This window comes from Rhynchophorus ferrugineus, unplaced genomic scaffold (assembly GCF_030347505.1).
Source record: "Rhynchophorus ferrugineus isolate W39M unplaced genomic scaffold, kcgeb_rfMv2 rfM6, whole genome shotgun sequence".
Classification (NCBI taxonomy): Eukaryota; Metazoa; Arthropoda; class Insecta; order Coleoptera; family Curculionidae; genus Rhynchophorus; species Rhynchophorus ferrugineus.
In genome coordinates, this window is record NW_027472585.1 from 20,264,721 (window position 1) to 20,290,698 (window position 25,978).

The 25,978-nt window shown below is 32.9% G+C and overlaps 3 protein-coding genes across 24 annotated transcripts in view; 2 read left to right on the forward strand and 1 right to left on the reverse strand.

Annotated features, from left to right (window-relative positions):
- The first annotated feature begins 11 nt into the window (after window positions 1-11).
- LOC143198469 (uncharacterized) lies at window positions 12-4,460 on the forward strand. 2 transcript variants are annotated; one of them, XM_076407713.1, is made up of 4 exons: window positions 12-232; window positions 293-386; window positions 3,271-3,292; window positions 4,257-4,460. In XM_076407713.1, the coding sequence occupies exons 1-3, from the start codon at window positions 143-145 to the stop codon at window positions 3,288-3,290; spliced, it is 204 nt and encodes a 67-aa protein (XP_076263828.1). In that variant the 5' UTR covers window positions 12-142; the 3' UTR covers window positions 3,291-3,292; window positions 4,257-4,460. The 2 variants fall into 2 exon arrangements, with proteins under 2 accessions (XP_076263828.1, XP_076263827.1); XM_076407712.1 differs by lacking the exon at window positions 3,271-3,292.
- A 187-nt stretch (window positions 4,461-4,647) lies between these two features.
- On the forward strand, window positions 4,648-19,088 carry Prp8 (pre-mRNA processing factor 8). The gene is made up of 29 exons (XM_076407680.1): window positions 4,648-4,846; window positions 5,186-5,378; window positions 5,432-5,600; window positions 5,654-5,818; window positions 5,872-6,076; window positions 6,134-6,357; window positions 6,412-6,537; window positions 7,716-7,969; window positions 8,025-8,405; window positions 8,461-8,687; window positions 8,748-8,892; window positions 8,949-9,130; window positions 9,263-9,469; window positions 9,525-9,815; window positions 9,868-10,634; window positions 11,253-11,477; window positions 11,528-11,878; window positions 11,936-12,229; window positions 12,282-12,473; window positions 12,531-12,807; window positions 12,868-13,028; window positions 15,467-15,658; window positions 15,740-16,394; window positions 16,450-16,643; window positions 17,135-17,404; window positions 17,461-17,572; window positions 17,630-17,921; window positions 18,558-18,749; window positions 18,812-19,088. The coding sequence occupies exons 2-29, from the start codon at window positions 5,201-5,203 to the stop codon at window positions 18,964-18,966; spliced, it is 7,083 nt and encodes a 2,360-aa protein (XP_076263795.1). The 5' UTR covers window positions 4,648-4,846; window positions 5,186-5,200; the 3' UTR covers window positions 18,967-19,088.
- A 1,044-nt stretch (window positions 19,089-20,132) lies between these two features.
- The window catches only part of LOC143198453 (G-protein coupled receptor Mth2), a 148,791-nt gene continuing 142,945 nt past the window's right edge, over window positions 20,133-25,978 (reverse strand). For 11 of the 21 annotated variants that reach the window (XM_076407685.1, XM_076407687.1, XM_076407693.1 and 8 more), the window contains exons 4-7: window positions 25,234-25,415; window positions 25,006-25,174; window positions 24,689-24,913; window positions 20,133-20,835 (exon numbers count right to left, since the gene is read on the reverse strand). In XM_076407685.1, the coding sequence (XP_076263800.1) occupies window positions 20,661-20,835; window positions 24,689-24,913; window positions 25,006-25,174; window positions 25,234-25,415 (751 nt within the window). In that variant the 3' untranslated portion in view covers window positions 20,133-20,660. Of the gene's footprint in view, window positions 20,836-22,608; window positions 22,716-24,688; window positions 24,914-25,005; window positions 25,175-25,233; window positions 25,416-25,978 lie in introns of all 21 variants that reach the window. The other 10 variants (XM_076407690.1, XM_076407683.1, XM_076407692.1 and 7 more) reach the window with 3 other exon arrangements.

Here is a 25,978-nt window from a genome sequence, read left to right on the forward strand (position 1 = left end):
TAAGTTTTTAAGTTAAGTGACAGTGTGTCGCCGGCTTTTACTAAGTACTGATTTTTTGTTTTTGGTATATCAGCAGCGTAGAGCAGATACAGAAGTGATTTCAAGACACTACCCAGCGAAACTCCATCCATAACAGAGTTAAATGCTTAGAATGCCCCTTCATATGGAAATTCGAAAAGATACTTTCGATAAAATCTCCCAGCAATTGACAAAAGATGTTGACAATTTCGCGGTAACATGTTATTTATTTATTTATTATTAATTAACGACCCAATAGTCTCTGACTTTTTAGGTTAGGTTCGGGGTAACAATATGTTTTTCTCGTAGATTAGACCCAAATACCATACCCGCTCAACAGCTGGTAAAATATCCAGGAATATTGCAGGGTATTATTTTTTCTTCATACGCTTTTTAACCGATAACCCTTGTTACTCTATGCACTTGATCAATTGTTGTGTCAGTCAAAGTGGCGATTTCGAAATCTAAACTGAAAATCTGTTAATTTATTAGTGGTCTAGTATGTTTTAATAACAGTTTCTCAAATAATTTGGATATCACAGGTACCAGTAAGATATAGACGTGTAAGATGCGAGTTATTCTGTCAATCTGTCGCTTTTATTTAAGTATAATTATTTGTGTCATCTTAAAATCCCCTGGAACACGCTTCACTCTCAAATATGTATGTTAGTATGATGATTGCTTTTCGTGATAGTTCTCTCAATAATCCAGGTAGAATATTATCTATTCCAACAGTCTTTTTAAGGTGATAATATCCCTATCTAATTCAACATGCGACCCTCCATACTGCAAAATAGTATAGGTGTTATTATATTATGAATAGTATAATAGAAATATATCAATAAAGGCCAAATATATCGATTTTAGCAAGTGACATTTGAATTTTAACATTTTTTAAAAACACTATTCTAGAAAAGTTGGAAAGGAAATTATAACAATGCAATAGAAGTAAATAAAGGACACTACACAATTAAAGAAAAAATAATACATAAAAACCTAGTTAAAAAAATTGACAAATTATACGTTATTAAAACATATATTAGTTCTCTATGACAACAATCAATAATAAAAAATTAATATTTTAATAAACCAAACAAAACACTACATCTAATGACTTTTATTTAAAATGTAAAGAATAATAAAATATATTGACCTAATATATATAAAAATTAAATTAAGAGATTACATTCAGTCTTGATATGTTTTAATTTTTCTTTGAATCTTTCTAATTTTTTTCATAGGAGTTGATCTCTCTCTTTTCTGGTCAATTTCTTTTGCGCGCACTGATACTCAACTCTCCATCCGTGGATATTTTGCACTCGCATCTCTCGATGTCATGCCCTTTGGGAACTTTCAATTTTCTGATATAATAACTTGAAATAAAACCATGCTCAGCCTCTATATTTTCGTATCTACTTTCTATATTCAAGATATTTGCTCCTGTAGATTTAACTGTGATTTCTTCCAGAGTCACTTGGAACGTGTCTTTGATGAGTCCGTCTTAAGATTTACGATTTTGAGAAGAGGCAAGTCCTTGTAGGCTGTTTCACATCTTGAGTATTGTTCGATTCATCGATTCTGTTGTTATTGTGATCGAAATGTTCAAGAAATACCCTTAACAACTCGGATGGTTGCACTGGAATTTGACAGATAGAATCATCAACCAGAAATGGTAATAGCAATTCCATTTTGTTTCTTTAAAACTCTAGCCTTTTTTAAAAAATGACCCCTGAAACTTGTTTAGTTGCCTATACACTAGAAGCTATCTCTTGCTATCTGACAAACCATCGTCCGCGAGGTGTTTTATATTACTTTAACGCTGACTAAATTTTTCGCCATCGAAGGGTTGATATTTTTCTGTCTAACGTTCATAAAAAGCGAGCGTTTTAAAAATATTCTCTTTTTCTGTACATTTTTTCATGCCTATTTATGATTTCCGCATTTTATTTTACGTTAATTTTAATGGAATAGTGATTAAATTATAATTTGTTAAAGTAAGTTAATTTATGTTATTAATAAATTTTTTCTTTGGGCCCAATAAGCACTTTATTCCAATATTAATACGTGAATTGCCTTTTCATTAAAAAGTAATTAATTAATAATTAGCAGCAATAATAACACTAAATGAAAGAAAAATATATTAAACTTTCTGTCCTGTTCATACAAATTTTTGGCAAACGACCGGCGTAACAAACTGCCATATAATGATTATCATTAAAATAATAAAGAATAGATTAGATTTAATTAAAAGTTGTGACCGACTTTTAAAATTTCATAAAATCAGCAACAATAAATTGACATATCCTACATTAATTGAATTTGTCTAGAATAACTAGAAGTTGTTTTGATATTTCGGCAACCAGTAATGTATATCTCGTCTTACTAATTGAAAAATAATAAATGATGGCTTTGAGATAGTGAATATTTAGAAATGACCTATGAATTAGAATATATACCAAAATTAAACAAAGCAAAAAACAGACAATAAGTAAATAATATTCGTAATAAAAAATTATCAGTTGCCATTATATTTAAAAATTAATTGTGGAACTCCTTTATTTGGATTTGTATCCTTCTTGTTGACCGAATAACTTTTTTATAGATTCTATCGTATTTGATAAATTTATATTGTATTTAGCATCATTAAATATTATTGATAGTTTTTCAATGTTTACTAATATATTAGATGAATCATCGCATTATTTAGTTTTGTTATTACGTTTTTGTCCTTATATTATAGTTTAGAATCTCCTTTTTACCAATCAGGGTTTATCTGGGTTTCACGTATACCGCTACCAACTAACCAGTGACAGATTAGTTGCCATATGTTACACTGTTGATTATGAACAATCACTATTACAATTACTAACACAAGGTACATCCATGCCCTGGTAGAATTCGAAAGCGCGGCTTTCGCAGTTTGCCACTATCAATTATGTTACTTCAATTGTTTAAGAGGATTATTGGAGAAATGTTGGGAATATTGTTCAATATAAAATATAAAATATTGTTCAATAATCTTTAGGAATAAAAATATATCTTTTCTGTAGTTGATGGATGGCAGTAGACACAGTAACGCCCAATGTCGAAATGATAATATGCATACAAAATATATATAGAGACCTATGTGTCTTCATTTTATGACCCAAATAAATAATGCTGTTTTAAGCAACCATGAACCTTATAGCATCAATCATCAAAGATTTGAACTCAATGTTTTTAATAGTTTTAAGAATATTTTTCATGTTTCAGATGCATTTGTTCAACAGTAATGGTATGTTTTATATTAGGTTTTCAAAAATCCGTTTTTTAATTTAATTTAAAACTTTCATGACGTAATAAATATGTAAAGTTTCAAATAGTAAATATATTATAGATTTTTTCTTAACTGAATGTTTACAAAAGTGAACAATATAATCAAATATTACTTTAAACATTCTTAAAATTTATCAAAGAACGATAAATAGTAGGTAAACGATGACGGTATATTAGTCGGTGTATAACCAAGCAATTGAGGTTCGAATTTGTCAGCTTTGGAGAATCTACTATGGATTCTGTAATTCCATTTTTGTCCAAGAGTTCCGAAGGATTGCGAAAATTAGTACATCCCTTTGATGAATGGATTGAGGAAATGGAGAAATAGGAACGAGATAAATTTGAAGCCAAAGTTGACGTGAAGGAGTTTAAACCAGAAGAACTTACAGTTAAGTTGACCGAGAAAAATACTGTGACCGTGGAAGGAAAACACTGTGAAAAGAAGGATGACAATAGTTCGGAGTTCAGACACTTTATTAGAAAGTACGTTGTTCCTAAAGATTGCGATATTGATCAAGTAACATCTAAATTGTCATCGAATGGAATTCTCAGTATCACTGTGCCAAAAAAGAAAGAAAAGCCTGCGGAATCTTATAAAGACATTCCAATTATTACAGACGATGCAGAATTATGTCAGTCGATAGCGACAGAAAGGACTTGACCCTTTTTTATACCGCAATTTTAGTTTAAAGACTGCATAATCTAAAATCACAATAATTTTTTTCAAAATTTGTAAATAAAATAATGTTTCTTTTATTAGTATTTTATTTATCCATTAAAGCTGAATGTCTAATATAAATTCATCTGCATAGACGTTTGTCTGATCCATAGAATAAAGAAAAAATATGATAAATTGTACACAGCATCCACAACAACATATTGTTATTCGCCGGTTATTAATTAAATATTGTATATTTTGGTAGGTCAGTGGAGTAACAAAACTGCTAAAGGCAAATATGACCAAGATTTAAATTGCAGATATATGGATCCTGTACAGTTACACACGCATAAAAAGTATATAGCAAGGAAAAAAAGAAAGAAAAGATTGGAAATATATAAATATGCATAATTTAATTGCTATACACTTTCTATATTTGTAGTATAATATAAAATATGTTTAAAATAGATTAATTTTTTTATTTTCCCAGTAAAATATATATTTTTTAAATTTTCCGCTCAAATTTTTAAAAATTCCCCTTAACATTTTTAAATTTCCCGCCGTAACAAACTGTCATACGGTGCATGCGTGAGCGCCCTCACACGCGTATTCCGAGCGTAAAATAGTACCAATTTTAACATAGGAGGTGGGCTTCTAGGTTTCTTTATTCTATGGTCTGAATCTAATACAAAATGTGCGCGATCCACAATATCAAAATGATTACGTCAAGATGGCCGCTGCACGATTATACTAAAATATAACACGTTAAATGCGTTGTCTTTTACGTTTACTTTGCTTTGCTATATAATTTTTATTACAAATGTGCCGGTTATATTTTAAAAGTGTTTAATTAAGGTATGTTTGGTTATTTAGTTAGTGTTTTATTGAGTTCTACGTTTATATGCGGTGTTTTTAACCTAACCTCCTGTATGTATATACGCTAAATATATTTTTAGTTTACGTAAATTTGTTATCTTAATAACTCAATTAGGCATTTTATATTGTAGGCTAAAATAGGTGTAATATGTATATAATATAAATAGGTAATTTTTCATGAATAATGATTTGCTCCTTTGATAAAAAAATTTGATTTCTTCCATTATTTCATTTTTTAATGTTTTAAGCAAATCAGAATCTTACTTGTTATAGACTTATAGATTATATATGTTAAATTTTATTTCATTTATTTTACAGAAATAAAGAGACAAAATGTCCATGCCACCGTATCTGTTGGGTCCAAATCCCTGGGCTCAAATGATGGCTCAACAACAATTGGCTGTAGCCCATGTGGCTGCAGCTCAGGCCCATGCCCACGCTTTACAGCAGCAAATGCCACCTCCGCATCCCAAATCTGATGTTATGACGGAAGATAAGCTTCAAGAAAAAGGTATGAATTTACATAATTAATTTCTGTGTAATTTCAGTATTTGTATTTTATAGCACAAAAATGGCATCAGCTTCAGTCAAAACGTTTCGCAGAGAAGAGAAAATTAGGTTTTGTAGAGGCACAGAAAGAAGATATGCCTCCAGAACATATTCGAAAGATTATTCGTGATCATGGAGACATGAGCAGCAGGAAATACCGCCATGACAAGAGAGTTTATTTGGGGTACTTAACAATAATATTTAAATCATCACTTGAGTAATATTTTACTCTTTTAGGGCATTAAAATATATGCCACATGCAGTGATGAAGCTTTTAGAAAATATGCCTATGCCATGGGAACAAATAAGGGATGTCAAGGTATTATATCATATTACTGGAGCAATTACTTTTGTAAATGAGATTCCTTGGGTTATAGAACCAGTGTATATAGCACAATGGGGGTAAGTGCTTATATCAACCATAATTTGCATTTATAAAAGCTTCATTTATGTAGAACAATGTGGATAATGATGAGGCGTGAAAAGCGCGATCGTCGTCATTTCAAAAGAATGCGTTTCCCGCCTTTCGACGACGAAGAACCCCCATTAGATTATGCAGACAATGTGTTAGATGTAGAGCCTTTGGAAGCTATTCAGATAGAATTGGATGCAGATGAAGATTATGCCATCGCAAAATGGTTTTACTATCACAAACCTTTGGTGAGTTATTTTTTCTTGATTTTCCACATATTTAAACTAATAGATTGTTAATACAAGGTTGGAACAAAATACGTTAATGGTGCGACATACAGAAAATGGAATTTAACATTACCTATGATGGCGACTTTGTACAGATTGGCGAATCAACTCTTAACTGATTTAGTTGATTACAATTATTTTTACTTGTTTGATACCAAGAGTTTCTTCACTGCTAAGGCTTTAAACATGGCAATTCCCGGCGGGCCAAAGTTCGAACCCCTTATCAAAGACATGAACCCCGCGTAAGTGTTCAATAATAAGGCATAAAATATTCGATCTATATGTTCCTGTTTTAGTGATGAAGATTGGAATGAATTTAACGATATTAATAAAATCATTATTCGCCAACCAATTAGAACAGAGTATAGGATAGCTTTTCCTTATTTGTACAACAACATGCCCCATTTTGTACATTTATCATGGTAAGTAATTTAATTTTTCCTGTTTGTGTATAATGTTTTACTATTTAGTTGAATGACAAAGTTCTGATTTGTTCTTTTGTTGTAACCATATTTGTTTTTGCATGGGGTGTCTTGGATCGTGATGCCGGTGCACTAGCAATATGGGATATGGTTTTGTAGACGATATATTTTTCATTTGAAAGGTTTTAAAATGAAAAAGCTGATAAACTGCATACATAGATATACCTTCGACATTTGTTTGGCTGTGGATTTATATAAATGGATAATAAACATAAGAGAGTTCTGTACATTTTACAATTGTGGGTTTGTTTCATTGTCTATGTGAATTTAGAGATTGTTTACTTTGCTGACTTCAGTTCACAATTCTAAAAATGTTACTTTTATATTCGCATCTTACAAATTAACATATTCTTTAAATGACAGTTTCGACAGATTAAAAAGAATGAATATCGTTCAGTCACGATTTTTATATAAATATCTAGGATGTAAATGACAAAGGGTAAAATAATTGACAGTATTTCAAAATTTTATTGTAACTTGTTTTCGTTCTCTTGAATTAATAATAAATAACTCATTGTTTCTTCGCTTGTAATTTATCTGATCGGTTTAACATTTTACTTGATATTACAAACGCTAATAGTATCATGATTTCTAGCGTTGCGATTTTTATGGTAGATTAGCATCTACGTCTATATTAATTGCTACTTAAGGTCTAGAGATGGAGCGTTGAATATTCTCTCCAAGTTTTTTTTCGTCATGAATGGCAAACTGTGATTGTGTGTCAGATGATATTTTGAAACGATTGATCTTTTTATGGTAGTATAAATACCGCGTGTACATTTATATAAATAAATTTCCTTTGGAAAACAAAAAAAAGAAATTATTTTTTGCACAACCGTTAATTTTCTACAAACAACAAAAGGTCCAATTAGATACTTAATTCAAACCTTACAATCTCCTATTTGTAAGGCAGAAGCTTTATCAACTTAACCACGGTATCATTGAGACATTTTTAAATCATTATTAAATTATGAAGTTCTGTTAAATAAATAGGTACGTACAGACTTGCACATACTTGAATACATTGTGTTAAAGATTTAAAGTAAGCAAATATGTATAAACGGACATCTTACAGTTCAACGATAGTTCGTTTCATTTCTAAGATCGGCTTTTTACAGGTATCACACTCCGAACGTGGTTTATATTAAGACAGAGGATCCAGATCTACCAGCGTTCTATTTTGATCCACTTATAAACCCGATATCACATCGGCACGCGGTAAAAAGCCTGGAACCCTTGCCCGATGACGAAGAAGAGTTTGTATTACACGAACACGTCCAATCTTTCTTGCAAGAAACACCATTATATACCGATAACACAGCGAATGGTATTGCGTTGCTCTGGGCTCCCAGACCATTTAACATGAGATCAGGTAAGGGCGTCGGTTACTGTTTGATTTAAAATAAATAACCCAAAAATGTTCGTAGGGCGTACCAGAAGGGCTATTGACGTTCCTTTGGTGAAGTCGTGGTATATGGAGCATTGTCCTCCTGGGCAACCTGTGAAAGTGCGAGTCAGTTATCAGAAACTACTCAAGTACTACGTGCTAAATGCTCTGAAGCACAGACCACCTAAGCCACAAAAGAAACGATACTTGTTCAGATCATTCAAGTCGACCAAGTTCTTCCAAACCACCACATTGGATTGGGTGGAAGCCGGTCTCCAGGTATGTCGGCAGGGGTATAACATGCTGAACTTGTTGATACACAGAAAGAACTTGAACTATCTGCACTTGGACTATAACTTTAATTTGAAGCCGGTCAAGACATTGACTACTAAGGAAAGAAAAAAATCTCGATTTGGCAATGGTAACTATAAGGTTTCCCATAATGGAAGGTTTATATAAATATATCCGGTTTTCAGCTTTCCATTTATGCCGAGAAATTTTGCGTCTAACCAAACTAATAATTGATTCTCATGTTCAATATCGATTGAACAACGTTGATGCCTTTCAACTAGCTGACGGCTTACAGTATATTTTCGCTCATGTTGGTCAATTGACTGGTATGTACAGGTACAAATATAAGTTGATGAGACAGATCAGGATGTGCAAGGACTTGAAACATTTGATTTACTATCGGTTTAATACAGTAAGTTTTTTTTAATTATGTCGAAACAAGGATTGGTATGAAGATTCTCGATGATTACAGGGTCCAGTGGGTAAAGGCCCCGGTTGTGGATTCTGGGCTCCTGGATGGCGTGTGTGGTTGTTCTTCATGCGCGGTATTACACCGTTACTGGAACGATGGTTGGGCAATTTATTGTCCAGACAATTTGAAGGGCGACATTCAAAAGGTATATTTTTTTTAGGATATCGCGCTCATTATTTTAATCATCGGAAATTTTAATAGGTGTCGCGAAAACCGTTACAAAACAACGAGTGGAGTCTCATTTCGATCTCGAATTGCGTGCTTCTGTAATGCACGACATCGTCGACATGATGCCCGAAGGCATTAAGCAGAACAAAGCACGTACTATATTGCAACATCTGTCTGAAGCTTGGAGATGTTGGAAAGCTAATATCCCATGGAAGGTAATTTTGTAGTTTATATTTTCAGGTTTTTTTAGCAACAATAGGTTCGTTTAATAAGTGATTTATTTGTCGTCTTCTGATCAATTGATGATGTATAGTTTTAATAGTATAGTAATAAATCGATTTTTACAGGTTCCTGGACTGCCCATTCCCATAGAGAACATGATACTTCGTTATGTAAAAATGAAAGCTGATTGGTGGACTAATACAGCTCACTATAATAGAGAAAGAATCAGGAGAGGTGCAACTGTAGACAAAACAGTGTGTAAAAAGAACTTGGGACGTCTCACGCGGTTATACCTTAAAGCAGAACAAGAGAGGCAACATAATTATCTGAAGGTGGGATATAAGGACTTGCAGGTTTCACATAACAACTTAATCTTGTTTTTAATAGGATGGTCCATATATTTCACCAGAAGAAGCTGTAGCTATCTACACGACAACTGTTCATTGGCTGGAATCACGACGCTTTGCTCCAATTCCTTTCCCGCCACTTTCATACAAACATGATACAAAACTTCTTATTTTGGCTTTAGAAAGATTAAAAGAAGCTTACAGTGTGAAATCCAGGCTGAATCAGAGTCAAAGAGAAGAACTGGGTCTCATAGAACAAGCATATGATAATCCTCATGAAGCTCTATCGAGGATTAAACGTCATCTTTTAACTCAAAGGGCGTTTAAAGAAGTAGGTTTTTAAGGTATTCTCATCAATTTGTTTTGTAATTAAATATTTTTAGGTCGGTATTGAATTTATGGATTTATACAGTCACTTGATTCCTGTGTATGATGTCGAGCCTTTGGAGAAAATTACGGATGCTTATTTGGATCAATACCTGTGGTATGAAGCGGACAAACGAAGGTTGTTCCCTCCGTGGATAAAACCTTCCGATACCGAACCCCCTCCACTTTTGGTTTACAAGTGGTGTCAAGGAATCAATAACCTACAAGATGTTTGGGACGTGAACGAAGGGGAATGCAATGTTTTGCTTGAATCGAAGTTCGAGAAGCTGTACGAAAAGATTGATTTAACGCTGCTCAATCGTTTGCTACGTCTGATTGTCGACCACAACATCGCCGATTACATGACGGCGAAGAACAACGTCGTCATAAACTACAAAGATATGAATCACACGAACAGTTATGGAATCATAAGGGGCTTGCAGTTCGCGTCCTTTATCACTCAGTATTACGGGCTGGTTTTAGACCTTCTGATCTTGGGCTTGCAGAGAGCCAGTGAGATGGCCGGACCGCCGCAGATGCCGAATGATTTCCTCACATTCCAGGACGTGCAGACCGAGACTTGTCATCCTATAAGGCTCTACTGCAGATACGTTGATAGGATTCATATGTTCTTCCGCTTTACGGCCGAGGAAGCTAAAGATCTTATCCAGAGATATTTGACGGAACATCCAGATCCGAATAACGAGAACATCGTGGGGTACAATAATAAAAAGTGCTGGCCGAGGGACGCGAGGATGAGGCTGATGAAGCACGATGTTAATTTGTAAGTATTGTTTTGGGATAGAAATGTGCCTTATGTGATCGTGGTTTGTATTATCTTTTTTGGATTTATTTTTACGATTCTTAAATTTATAAATGCTTGCATTTTTCCTGTATGTTAAGGTAAGCCAAGATAGTTTCTACCATATTTTACCATGCTTATTATTTTTTGTTTGTTATGTTGGCATCATTTAAAAAGTACAGAGTAATTTTCCAATAATTTGCCTAACATTTTCAAACATTTTTTCATGCTTTATTTTTCATTAGCAAAATTACTCAAAGCGATGATTACTTGTTCAGCATGATTTACTTTTTCTTTCTTAATGAACTTTGAGTATATAATTTTAATATTTGCACTGCTCAGACTGCTTCATATGCTATTAGAATTATTTCCTCTTGTATCTACTTGTATGCAGAACTTAGTAAAATGTAAATCTGTTTTAAACTCGAATTCTTCATTTATAAAATGTTATATAACATGTAGCATGATTAGTTTTAAGTTGTTTTTTCATGTTGGAATTTAATTTGTTGTGTTTGTTGGTATTTAGTGAAATACCATATCTAAGTTGGTATCTTGAATTCATCCACATTACACGATTTAAAAAAAGGTTTGCGTTTTCAGAGGTCGAGCGGTATTTTGGGACATAAAAAATCGTTTACCGCGGTCAGTAACCACCATACAGTGGGAGAACAGTTTCGTCAGCGTTTATTCCAAGGATAACCCCAACTTGCTTTTCAATATGTGTGGCTTCGAATGTCGCATTCTGCCGAAATGTCGCACCCAACATGAGGAATTCACTCACAGAGATGGAGTTTGGAACTTGCAGCATGAAGGAAGCAAGGAGAGGTAAGTTTGGTAACGTTATAATGTCTCAATTATGATTTAACAATTAACAGGACGGCGCAGTGCTTCTTACGAGTGGACGACGAATCGATGAGTAGATTCCACAATAGGGTGCGACAAATCTTGATGGCTTCAGGATCGACGACATTCACCAAAATCGTGAACAAATGGAACACAGCTTTGATCGGTTTAATGACTTACTTCAGGGAGGCGGTTGTGAACACTCAAGAACTCCTCGACTTGCTGGTGAAGTGCGAGAACAAAATCCAGACCCGTATCAAGATCGGGCTGAACTCGAAAATGCCCAGTCGTTTCCCGCCCGTCGTATTCTACACTCCCAAGGAATTGGGAGGCTTGGGTATGTTGTCTATGGGTCACGTTCTAATACCACAATCCGACTTGAGGTTCGTTTTTGTTTACTTATGTTTGATGATGTTCTTCATGGGTATTTTTTTTGATAGATGGTCTAAACAAACAGATGTCGGTATTACTCATTTCCGTTCTGGTATGAGTCATGACGAGGACCAGTTAATTCCCAATTTATACAGATACATTCAGCCGTGGGAATCGGAATTTATTGATTCCCAAAGAGTGTGGGCTGAGTATGCTCTAAAGAGACAGGAAGCGAACGCGCAAAATAGACGTTTGACTCTGGAAGACTTGGAGGATTCATGGGATAGGGGTATACCGAGGATTAACACTTTGTTCCAAAAGGATAGACACACTTTGGCATATGATAAAGGCTGGAGAATAAGGTTAGCTTCAATATATCATGTATCCAGTGTATAAGTGTTCATTATTTTTCAGAACTGAATTTAAACAGTACCAGGTATTGAAACAGAATCCCTTCTGGTGGACCCATCAAAGACATGATGGTAAACTGTGGAATTTGAACAATTACAGAACAGACATGATACAAGCCCTTGGTGGTGTTGAAGGTATCCTAGAACACACTTTATTCAAAGGCACATATTTCCCAACATGGGAAGGTCTTTTCTGGTGAGCTGTCCTTACAATTGTGTCTAGTTTTTTACTAATTTCATTATATTTCAACAGGGAAAAGGCATCCGGTTTCGAAGAATCAATGAAGTACAAGAAATTGACCAACGCCCAGAGATCCGGTTTGAATCAAATCCCGAACCGTCGATTCACGCTCTGGTGGTCACCGACCATCAACAGAGCCAACGTTTACGTTGGTTTCCAGGTACAACTTGATCTGACTGGTATTTTCATGCATGGTAAAATTCCTACGCTGAAAATTTCTCTGATTCAAATCTTCAGAGCTCACTTGTGGCAAAAGGTCCACGAATCCATCGTTATGGATCTTTGTCAGGTAAGATTCTTGGTCATTTTCGTGTTCTCGGTGGTTTTTTAATGTCTCTGATGTTGGTAGGTGTTTGATCAAGAACTGGACGCTTTGGAAATTGAAACGGTGCAGAAGGAAACTATCCACCCTAGGAAGTCGTACAAGATGAATTCGTCTTGTGCGGATATATTACTGTTTTCGGCTTATAAGTGGAATGTTTCTAGACCTTCCCTGTTAGCTGATACCAAGTAAGTGATTAACTTAAGATTTTTGTTAACTATATGAGGTGTGTTTAAAAATTAACGGAATTTTGAAATTTCGCAACCTGATTTGCATGTTACAAAGTATATTCAGAAAATATATGTCATGTATGTTTTTGATTTCAAAACGTTGCAATATCGCTTTAACTTTGACGCTAGTTTATTTTGGCTTTGATGTTTTAAATCAAAATTAATGTTATCAAATATAATTTATTTTAATATTATAATACATTAATTCATATATTATCAAAGGACTGAGCTACAGTTAAATATACAGCCATAATAGTTTGTAGGTTAGGGTTGTTTTATTATATTTACATTAAACTTTTTTCCACAACATCTAATTAGCAATCATATATGCAAGTAATGTATTTTGCTTTCATAAGAGTATTTCTCTATGTTTCTTCTGGTACTGCCTGTGTACATCTTAATGAAATTAGACTCAATCACTGTATTCTCCCTAATGCATTTGCTGCATCTTCAAAATAGTTAGTATTAATGTTTTCCTCATACATTTTAACCAAATGCTCATGTATATTCTGAACAATTACAGACATAAATCTTTCGCACTTTACAATATAATTATTTTACAATTATCATATACTGTATTATATCGCCCTGTTTAGCTAATTGTCCGCATTAAAGCATATTCCCACACCCACAAAGTTTCATTCAGTCACCGTCACTTTCTGAGCAACTATTCAAGTCAATTACTAAGTTTAATTCTAATCTAACAGTTTGACAATTCTGTCCTTTATCAATTATTTCTGTGTGTGTCTGATGGTGTTCATCCAAAATGAAGGGAGTTATTATAGACAATCCTTCTTTTCATATGTACAAAGAGTTCTTGCTTACATATCTTTGTCGATCTGCATGTCTAGATGCAATCTGTTTTTGACTAATCATGTTGTTGGCTTCGTCATTTTTAATCAGCGTATTCACAAACATTAAGCAACGATTCTGATAGGTATTGAAACAAAAAAAGTGTTTTAAGAAGTTAGTTTTGAAGAATTTGACATTTAACAACTAGACGAATTTTATAGGCTCATCAGACAGAATTATATCCTAGAACGAAATAAGAAGGAAAATTTTGTTTGATATAAAAACGAATTTACAAATTATAAATTGAGTCAATCTGGTTTTCAAGATGTTAGCAAGCACTAGTCCGCTAGTCTCTAGTCTTGAGATGATATTTTCCGATCTCAATAGTTTCTCTTATGATCTTTTTTGATTTATGTATCACATTGATTTTGTTTTGTCAAAGACAATCCTGTGGGAAGTAATTTTTGCATTTTGTGCGAGAGACGGTTTTTTTAAGTTTCTGATTTCTTAAGTTATGTAGACAGTTTCACAGTCGTCATAGGGAATTTTGTATACTCCTTGACCTTCCAACTATTCTTGTTACTGGTTTAAAAATGGTTCCATGATTTTTTGGGAAAAACAATTCAGTAATCATGCTTAAATATTAATTAAACACTTCTCTCATGTATTTACTTAGTTTAAATGATGATAGTATCCGAGGCTTTATAAAAGTTCATTATGTACCACAGAGTAATAGAGAGAAAACTTAGTATGTGTCTCTGGAGAAGTTTCGCAACATCTAATATTTAGATGGTCTAAGATCGCCATTCGAGTAATTTGATTGGAACTAAGTTTTCATTGTAGACCTGCTGAAGAAAATAACAAAAATAAATATAAATAAATATAATAAAAATGTTATTTTGTTGCGAAGGCTTTTGATTGGTTCTTAAACAGAGTTTATCACGCAGACAAGTCATGTTATACTGACGTCACATTTTATTGACTAGTAAAAATGAAATAAAAAATTAAATTTAATGTTCCACAGACCTAAAAACAGACCTTCTAAACCTTAAAAACTTCACACCACACATGCTTGATCCAGATAATTTGGGATTTTTAACATGATTTACTTATTTTTTAAGAAACTCGAAAACTTGAAAAGATAATGATCCATTTTTTTGCTTTTTGTATATCCGTTTTTTCTTTAATGCACATTGAATGCAGTCACACAAACAGAAAAATACTAGGCATACCCTTCTTTATATCCTGTTCATAAAAAAGTGGTGTCTAAAACAAATTAACAACAAACGTATTATAGAAATGAGGTGAATCAATCAAATGCCTTTGGGGGGTCTTGATATTGATTCAAATAAACCAATAAAATGGAAGAAAAATGCGGATGCGGTTGTGTCATTTATATGTTGGAGGTTGAGAAACATTTTTCCAAAGTTGCCTATGAACTTAAATCTTAATTTATTCTGTGATTAATATACTTATTATAATATAATAAGTACATTAATCTATAAGATATAATATAATGATATAATTGATTTCTTTCTAATAAGTTTCAAATACTTTTAGATGGCAATTGTTCCTTTTAAATTTATAAATATTTTTGTTAATAGGGATACCATGGATAACACGACTACGCAGAAATATTGGATTGATGTACAACTGAGATGGGGCGATTATGACTCTCATGACGTCGAACGTTATGCTAGGGCCAAATTTTTGGATTATACTACTGACAATATGTCTATTTACCCCTCTCCTACGGGAGTTTTGATTGCCATTGACTTAGCATACAATTTACATAGGTAAAAATCAAATAAAAATCAGTAAAATATCAAATCTTCAATATAAACCGAATATTTTTTAAAAGATTTTGTTTATTCTAGTGCGTACGGTAACTGGTTCCCAGGCTGTAAACCATTAATTCAACAGGCTATGGCCAAAATAATGAAGGCAAACCCTGCTCTTTATGTGTTAAGAGAGCGTATTCGTAAAGCTCTGCAACTTTACTCCAGCGAACCTACCGAACCATATTTGTCCAGTCAAAACTATGGAGAACTTTTCTCAAATCAAATTATTTGGTTTGTCGACGATACCAACGTATACAGAGTCACGATTCATAAGACGTTCGAAGGCAATCTCACCACCAAGCCCATTAACGGCGCCATCTTCATTTTCAATCCAAGAACGGGACAGTTGTTCTTGAAGATCATTCACACTTCGGTCTGGGCTGGCCAAAAACGGTTGGGACAACTGGCCAAATGGAAAACTGCCGAAGAAGTGGCAGCTTTGATCAGATCACTGCCCGTCGAAGAACAACCGAAACAAATTATCGTGACGAGGAAAGGCATGTTGGATCCTTTGGAAGTGCATCTGCTCGATTTCCCCAACATCGTCATCAAGGGTTCGGAATTACAGTTGCCGTTCCAGGCTTGTCTGAAGATCGAGAAGTTCGGCGATTTGATCCTGAAGGCTACCGAACCTCAGATGGTTTTATTCAATCTTTACGACGACTGGTTAAAGACTATTTCGTCATACACGGTCAGTTAGTTGTCTAAGTTAACGTTTTGTGATTTTATTCGTTCGTTACCCACAGGCATTCTCCAGATTGATTTTGATTCTGAGAGCTCTGCACGTCAACACCGAAAGGACCAAGGTTATATTGAAGCCTGATAAAACAACCATCACCGAGCCGCATCATATTTGGCCTACACTGTCAGATGACGAATGGATCAAAGTTGAAGTTCAACTTAAGGATCTTATATTGGCGGATTATGGAAAGAAGAACAAGTAAGTGGTTTTGTTTTGTTTTTTTAGTGTGTGAAAACATGAAACGATTATTAATGATGAGCCGCGCAGGGGTCCTGAAATCTACAGTTCTGTTTGTAGACAGCAAATATTGAAGTCAACTGAAGGTTGATAAGGTATTTGTTGGATAATGCGCTTCTGAAATTTTACAAGGTGTCTTAAAAGGAAGTTTATATCTTTAGCTTACTACATTATACAGATACTCATAAGGGAATAGAATTTCAGCGATAAATTCTAATTGCAAGCATCAGAAATCACTTCATTCGCCTAAAATAAGAGTATCGGCCGCCATGTTGGCGCGAGGAATTATCCGCTATTTTTTGACGAAATGTAATCCCAAGTTATGGGATATTTTAGTCATTCCACCAAATATACATTTTTTTTTCAAACACCTTGTAATTAAAAGCATCATCAATTGTATAACAAAAGATGTTTTTTTTAACTATGAGCTGAATAGTACTCTTTCTTTGCAGCGTTAACGTAGCGTCTTTGACACAGTCAGAGATTCGTGATATAATTCTCGGTATGGAGATCAGTGCTCCGTCGGCTCAAAGACAGCAAATCGCCGAGATCGAAAAACAAACCAAAGAACAGTCGCAACTCACAGCTACTACAACTAGGACGGTCAACAAACACGGCGATGAGATCATTACCAGTACCACCAGTAATTATGAAACGCAAACGTTCAGTTCCAAAACAGAATGGAGAGTTAGAGCTATATCAGCGACTAATTTACATTTACGGTATATTGGTTCTTTTTATTAATAATCCAGGTTTGATTGGTGTATTTTTTTTATAGTACTAATCATATTTATGTCAGTTCTGATGATATCAAGGAGACTGGTTATACTTATATCCTTCCCAAGAATGTATTAAAGAAGTTTGTTACCATATCAGATTTGAGAGCACAAGTTAGTATTTTTTTATTAAATATAGGTGGCAGATTATTATTGGTTTACCTGTTCTAGATTTGTGCCTTTTTGTATGGTGTCAGTCCGCCCGACAATCCCCAAGTCAAGGAATTGCGTTGTTTGGTTTTGCCTCCGCAGTGGGGCACCCATCAAACCGTTCACCTACCAAACACGCCACCGAATCATCCGTTCTTAAAAGACATGGAACCTTTAGGCTGGATCCACACCCAACCCAATGAGTTACCCCAACTTTCACCTCAAGACATAACCACACACTCCAAACTGATGACCGACGATCCGGCCTGGGATGGCGAGAAAACGATTATTATTACTTGCTCATTTACACCAGGTAAGCTTGAGTTTATGGTACATTGGGGGGTTGCGCGGACACAGGACTCTTAAAGCAAATCATTTTAAAGCCTGCAGAATAAATTTTCTGTTGTGAGCCAAACAAGAAAAGTCAATTTTTAACATACTGACAGAAAGGATAAAACAAAACATTATAAAAAGTATAAAGTTAAAAATTAAAGGGTAGTTTAATAAAATGTCAATTTTTTAAAAATAATTTACAATAACTCATCCAAAAAATAATAATCTGTTCTTATAAACGAAATGTAGTTTTTTAGCATTTTCCCTTCCTTAACTTATTTAGCTAAGTAATTATGGTCAAGATATAAAGAAAAAAAATCTGACAACAGTGGAAAATATAATGACCATAAAATATTGTGACATATCATATTTCGAAACAATGATGTATTGTTTCATAAAATCAAATGACGAAATAATGAAATATAGAGATTAAAAAATTTATAAAAACGTTTAAAAAATACATAGTTTGAAGTTACAAAACGATATGGATGGAGTAACCATAGCAGCACGAATTTGAAATATTAATTTTTTTTAATGCAATGACCTTATACTATCAGCTATTATAACATTGTGGTGGATTTTCATTCCTATATGATGATGATTATGCTTTTTTTAGGTTCGTGTTCCCTAACAGCCTATAAACTGACACCTTCTGGCTTCGAATGGGGCAAACAGAATACCGATAAAGGAAATAATCCAAAAGGTTATCTACCCAGTCACTATGAGAAAGTCCAGATGTTACTCTCGGACAGATTCACCGGATTCTTTATGGTTCCATCGCAGGGCCCTTGGAATTACAACTTCATGGGTACAGTGGACATGGTATTGTGCTTGCTAACGATTACATTTTAATATTATTTTGTTTTACAGGTGTTAGACACGACCCCAGTATGAAGTACGAGCTTCAGCTGGCCAATCCCAAGGAATTCTACCACGAGGTGCATAGACCAGCCCATTTCCTCAATTTCTCCTCTTTGGAGGATGCCGATGGGGCTGGCGCAGATGGTGAAAATTCCTTTGCATAAAATGCCTTTTATTTTGCAATTTTCTTACAAATTATTGTTCCCGGTAAAACAAATGTTGTATATATTAGGTTAAATAAAACTTTTTATTTTATTTTTTAAGTGAATAAAATAAATGGAAATAATATTATTGTTTCATTTGTTTGATTGAGGGGAAAGTATTTGTGGATTTTGATGACAAGTTTCTTGGTGATTTACTGTTACTTGTATTGTCTTAATAAAAGAAAACAACATATTTTAACAATAAATTTCTGATTTTCCATTATATCAAGTTCTTAAAATTGTTGAATTAATTTTTTAATGTCAACTAACTTCTGAAGTAATATTTAAATTAATTTTGTGGTACACTGATTATTGTGAATTTTATACTCCTGTTCACCTTTCATTATGAATATTTTTGGACTAATTTATTTGATACAGTTAACAACGATGAATTTTATTGTACTTAAAATCTGCATCACATATATTGTTTCGTTACATTAAATAAACATTATACTTTAAACAAAATTACAATATCTAGATTAATAATCAGGTTATTTCCTTAAATTTAAAGGCCTTAGAAAAACTGGTCGACACTATTTCTCAAAAACTAATGCGTTATATAGTGTAAATAGTACCAAAAATTTAATTTCTTTTGTACACAAGACTGATGAATAACTTAAATTTCAATTGTTTTAACTACTTTCATTACTAATGGAAACATATTTAGTAGACATTTCAAATAATTATATTCGCACAATTAATTAGGACTTTTAGCTAACTTGACACTTTCTATGTTAATTATGGAACTGAATTTATAAACATGTTCAACAAAATGAAAAAAGGTAACAAAACACTAAAACGATTGATATTGAATGTTAAAAAACACACTTAACAGAGTTTTTTATAAAAAATCAAAATTTAATTAAGGGAATCAAAAAATAATCTACATTTGTTACTTGAAGCTTACAAATAGAATATAGAATTGAAAAGTTATATTTTTAAAATTTTTTGTATGTGATTTATCCATATGTAAAAATAAAAAAAAATAGATAATAGATTTATTGGAATAAAGTTCAATATAAAAATGTGAATAACTTTTTCAATATTTAATAGTTATGGTTGTAAAGGTTAGGACTTGGATGATTTGGGATACAGTACGTGAATACGGGGTTAGTTAAACAAATATGTAATATTAGCAAACTATATATATATATATTAACATATAAACACATTTGTCATGGTTTTGTTCAAGTAACATTTTTATAAGCAATTCTATATATGGGTGCAAATATTTTGGAAATACATAGAATATCGACACTAATTTTGTTATCTATATGATTTTAAGTATATGTATGTATGTATATCTTCTGCATCTCTAACCAGTATTGCTTTGATTGTACTCTAAACTAAACTGATGAAAAAACTATAGGGATGAAAAATGGTATACATTAATGACTAGAATTACAAATTAAAATGTGTACATTGTAATCTTTGGTAAAATTAATACTAAATCAACGTAAAAAGGTTTAAATCCTATTATTAGGTTCAGAGAAACAGTGATTACATTATCATTTGTTAAATCATAAATAACTTAATTTAATAACTAGAGTTGAACGATTTTAAGTTGTACCCGATTAATTAAGAACAATTACAAAAATACATTTAAAATAAAACTGTAGATTTGATATTAGGAGTATTAAAAAAATAAATACTGGTTATGCTCTTCGTAGGGCTAACTCTTCCGTGGGGATACCATTGTTTCTTCTCTCGGTTATGTTGGTTCTTTCAGTGAGGTTAGTGTCTGTTGCAGACGAGTAATGGCTTGTTCTGGTGTCCGTTGTAGTAGTAACAGCTCTGGCCAAGTGTGGTTTTCCGATGAAGTTGTAGTATCTGTAAAATACATATTGTATTGTTACAAATTTATGTAAGCACAAATGAATATTCTCCGAGTTAATTCAACCCAACTAAAAAAACATATCAGTTTTTTTTGAGACAATTAAAGCTAATGTACCCGTGCAAGCAAGGACAAACTACATTGTTATTAGCGTATAACTACAATAAATAAAATATACTACATCCATGCAAATAACTAGCAAAATTAACTTTAGAATAACCAGTGTTAATAACCTCTAAAAATATAAAACTTAACTTAGTTTATTTAAATTTAATCAAGCTTTGAAAACTTGACTGATATTGTAAATGACATTGACGTTTTAAGGTTAGATAATCTTAAAATATATTTTGGTTATCTTCATATGATCCAGAGAACCACTATGCCCGGGGCAAGCAAGAGAAACAACTAGGTTATGGTGAACATGCTAGTATTGTGATGTTACGTTACAGAAAATAAATCCAGAAATTGTAAGTGACACTGACATTTTTAGACTATATAATCTTAAAACATGTTATGCTTGGATTCTAAGTAATTAATATATTGATTATTTCGTGAGATTATAGAGACTTGGATTAAAAATAGATTTAGCCTGATCCGTAAATTTAATTCAGTGATATTTGCACACAACTTAACAGAAACAGTAAATGACATTGATGTTTTAAAGTAATATAATCTTAAAATGTTTTGCTTGATTTGTTACTATTACAATATATATGGGCCGGATCTGAAATGAGAGAAGAAAACAGGTTAAGGTAAATTTAAGGTGTTGTGGTATCTTCATCAAGTCCAATATGTTAATGAAAATTAATAATTTAGATTTACTTGTTTATGCTACTGTAGAGGTATGGGCTAAATATGAATGAGCGAAGTTTCGTTACTTTCGTAAAGTCTTATTTATCTATATATGGAGGCGACACTAATGAAGAAATGAGGTTAATGTAATGTGTTTAAAAGTATAAGTAACGATAGAATGATTATTTTGTGAAATTACCGTCTTTGGGGATCTATTGATTAAAGACATTTTAATTAGACATTTAATCATGTGATATTTGCGCACAAATTGACAGAAGTACATAACGACTTTTAAGATTATATAGTAATCCTAAATTATCTTTTACTTCTTAATATAATATATAATACAATACAAATACATACAATATTAAAAAATCGAATTATAACTGCCAAAAAAAAGGAAAATGCGAAGAGGTCGGAGACGTATTCCTTGTTATTTCTAAGGATTATTTCATGAAATTACGATGCGTCTTAAGGTCTATTGGTCAATGACAGATCCAGCTTGAAGTTTAAAGGGGATCAAGTAATATTTGCTTAGAAATAATGGAAATATTACATAACATAACTGTTTTAAGGATATACAATCTTAAAACATGTTTTTACTTGTTGGATTACTACATATTTAGAAGTGAGCGAAAGAAGAAAATAGGTTAAAGTAAACATGCAGATATATTCAGATTAATTTGAGGTTATAATGAAATAGTAATATAACATTGATATTTAAAAATTCTATGACTGTGAAGTAGGAATGGCTTGTTATATTCTATTTTCCACCGGCTAGTGAAAGAAGAAGATATGTTAAGGTGTACATGCATTAGTAAAGTCTTAAGATAATTAGATATTGATTATTTCCTGAGACTACTGTGCATCTGAAGGTGTGCCGGTCAGAGACAGACCTAGCAAGAGTCACCATGTTAAGACCACCTCATCCAAAGTGCATCATCATCCAAATATACTTGCTGGTTGTGGGGACTTACGGTTTACGGCGTATCATTGCGACGCGTGCATATTAGAGAGGTTACTGGCACTAGCCAAGGGTGTAGTGCGTGTCGTCACAGTCTCAGTTGATTTTTGCCAAATATATCTAAAATTCGGACAACACAAACATGGGACAGCGTTATAGACATCTTCTACGTACTTATTGTCAAGAGTTGACCCAAAAAACTAAAAAATGTGGGCACAAAAATCCATTTGCACGACGCGTTAATATAAGTCAATCACGTACGATCAAGGCAGGCATGATTAATACGATCTGGTGAAGTTCTTAATAAACCTAGTCAAGTCAAATACAATAACTCGTATATTTTTTGCTATTTACAGCATAAAAATAATGTAAATTTACAAAACCAGTCTGAAAAGTATTTTAATTATAAAGTATTTAAGTTATGGATTAATTTATAGTAATAATTTAGTTTGCAACATTTCTTTATTTATGGAAAATATTTTCAGACTTTTTATGCACAAAAAATGATATAATGTGCTTTCGGTGTTATGTACAAGTCCCAACATGGCAAACTATGTTTTGTCTACTTGTAAATTGTGAGAAAAATCTTTTTATTAGCTCACCAACGTGTTATAAATATACCAGTTATAAATCAGCGGTTTGCTCGGGAAGAATAAACGTTCTAGGCAACAACTGATGTTGCAATTCGGCCATACTAAACATTTCAGGCCTACAAGTAATCAAGAAGCATATTATTCTATCTATTTATAAAAACATATTTTTTTCAAAAACGTTAAAAGAAATAGTAATTCATAAATTCGTAAAAGCTAGAAGAAGCAGACTATCATTTTAACCTAAAATAATATGTTAATAACATAGAGAAATAGAGATGTCGCTACTTTTAACTTATTACTTGCTTTAATCGCTAGGTTATAAGCCTCGACGGGATCTGATTGGCTCATTTCGTTTCTGTGGTACGTTTGTTGTTGATTTATTTATTGTTTATTATTCATTATGTTATTTATTTTGAACGCCATTTTCAGTATGGCTGACATATGGCATAGTGCGTTTAGAGATTAAATTTTTAGTTCATTAGTATATAGGTAGGTAGTACAAAAAGTAAAGTGAATTATCGGTCTAGGAAGTGTTGTGTACCCGGATGCACAGATAGTAAAGAAATGTAGAATCGTTTTCATTCGAAGAAGTAGTTGGCTGTCGATAAAAAATGGTTGATAATGTTAAAGAATATTCTGAGTTAAGTTGACACTTATTTTGAAGACAAACGCAAATGGTATAAAATGTGGAGAAAAAGTTTAATTTTGCCCAGATTTTGTTTGTTTTATCATTATTAGGTCTGATGCTTATTGAGTATTGAATATTATGTATTAAGTGATAATATGACTTGACTAGATTATATTTTATTCGAATTGCGAAAAAATCTATAGATTCTTCACCAGACAACATTGGATACGTTTATTATAAGACGACAAATCTTGAAACAATTTAATTACAATGTGTACATGTTTATCTACAGTTAAGTGAAACATTTATAAACACTATACATACACACCATTCTTGGTTTATCATGGTTTTGTTTATCACAATTCAGATGGCTGATTCATGTTTTTGTGGTTATGAATAATATATCTTATGGAACTGAGATAATTCGCATGAAAACTCATTGTTTAAAATAAACGGTTTGATTCTTAATAAAATTGCTATTTAACGTTGTTTTCATTATTATAATTTTGATTGTCTAGTCGGCGTGGCAGTGGCAGTTCATGTTAATTTGTCTAGTTATTAAAATATTAACATATTTGTTGAACTGTCTTGAATAAAATCAAATGGTTTGTACATTTTTAAAAATGAATATTCTACTTAATATTTTGTACAAATAATTGATAAAAATGTTTTATAAATGTTGTATTTTAAAAAAACAATATGATCGAATTTGTCGGTCGTATTGTTTTTTTTGTAGTTTTGAATGTGAAGTTTATTATGACAGTCATAATTATAATTTTATTTTTTAAGTTTTACGATGTTTTCATTTGAATTACCTTGTTTTTCACGAAGTAGTTACGTTATTTATCGACTGATAATATGAAATTACATACCGTTTTTGCAGCATTTTCCATATTTTCCTCTTGAATACAAAAATAAAGAAAATCACGCCTCCATAGACGGCGTTGATAAAATCGGTAATGTACCAAATATAGGTATACTTGTCCGTGGTTTGCCAGTTCACTAGCCACGAGATTACCTCCATTGTCCAATTCACGCCCATAGCCAAAAACAGTTTCAGGAATAAGTTAAATCTGTAAAAATCAGTTACTATTTCCCTTTGAAATAAAATGTTTTGTTAGTGAGCAGTTAAATTCATGCGTAGTATGACAATTAGGTTTACATGGACGAAGTGTAGAGATGTTCTTACCGTCTTTTCTCTTTCTCCAGGGCGTGCCGTTTGCTCTCGTTCTGTTTCAGCATAAGCGTTTCTTTTTTCACCTGTCGAATTTTCAGTGCAGTCAGAGTGAAAAACACGACATTTATTAGGACCAATATGGCGGCCTCGCCATACATATACCACAAGCTGGGCCATCCGTCTAAAATTTCATAAACATAGAAATAGTTCGATAATATCTTCGATTCATTAATATCTTACCGTCCAGGAAACATTTCTTGATGCCAATGTTGGGCTTGTGAATGGATTCTTCGTCTAAATACTTATCCAACAGGGCTACAATGCATACATGGAGAATGGGAATGCCGACGGCGTAGGCTGTATAGATTAAAAACCTTTTCCTTTCAGATTTTCGACTAGAGACGATATATCCCCTTCCGCCGCTGAAATTAATATCACACTCTCTTAGTCTGAATCTTAGAGACTCTTAGTCAATGTGAATATCAATATCAACATCAATGTCAACGTGAACTTTAAAGTTAGTTTCAATGTGGAAGACACTGTAAACGCCACTGTCAACATCAACTTCAACGTTATCGTCAATGTCAACCTCAATTTTAACGTCAATGTCAATATCAACGTCAAAGTTAACGACATTGCCAATGTCAACGTCACCTTTAACGTCATTGGCAACCTCAATTTCTAACGTTAATTTCAATGTTAACGTCAACTGTAACGTCGATGTCACTGTAAACGTCACTGTCAACTTAAATGTCATTGTCAATATCAACGTCAATATCAAGAGTACTGTCAATGTCAACGTTAACTTTAACGTCATTGTCAACCTCAATTTTAACGTTAATGTCAATGTCGACGTCACTGTAAGCGTCAACTTCAACGTCATTGTCAATGCCAACCTCAATCTTAACGTCATTATCAATATCAATGTCAATGTCAAGGGCATTGTCAATATCAACGTCAACTTTAATGTCATTGTCAACTTAAA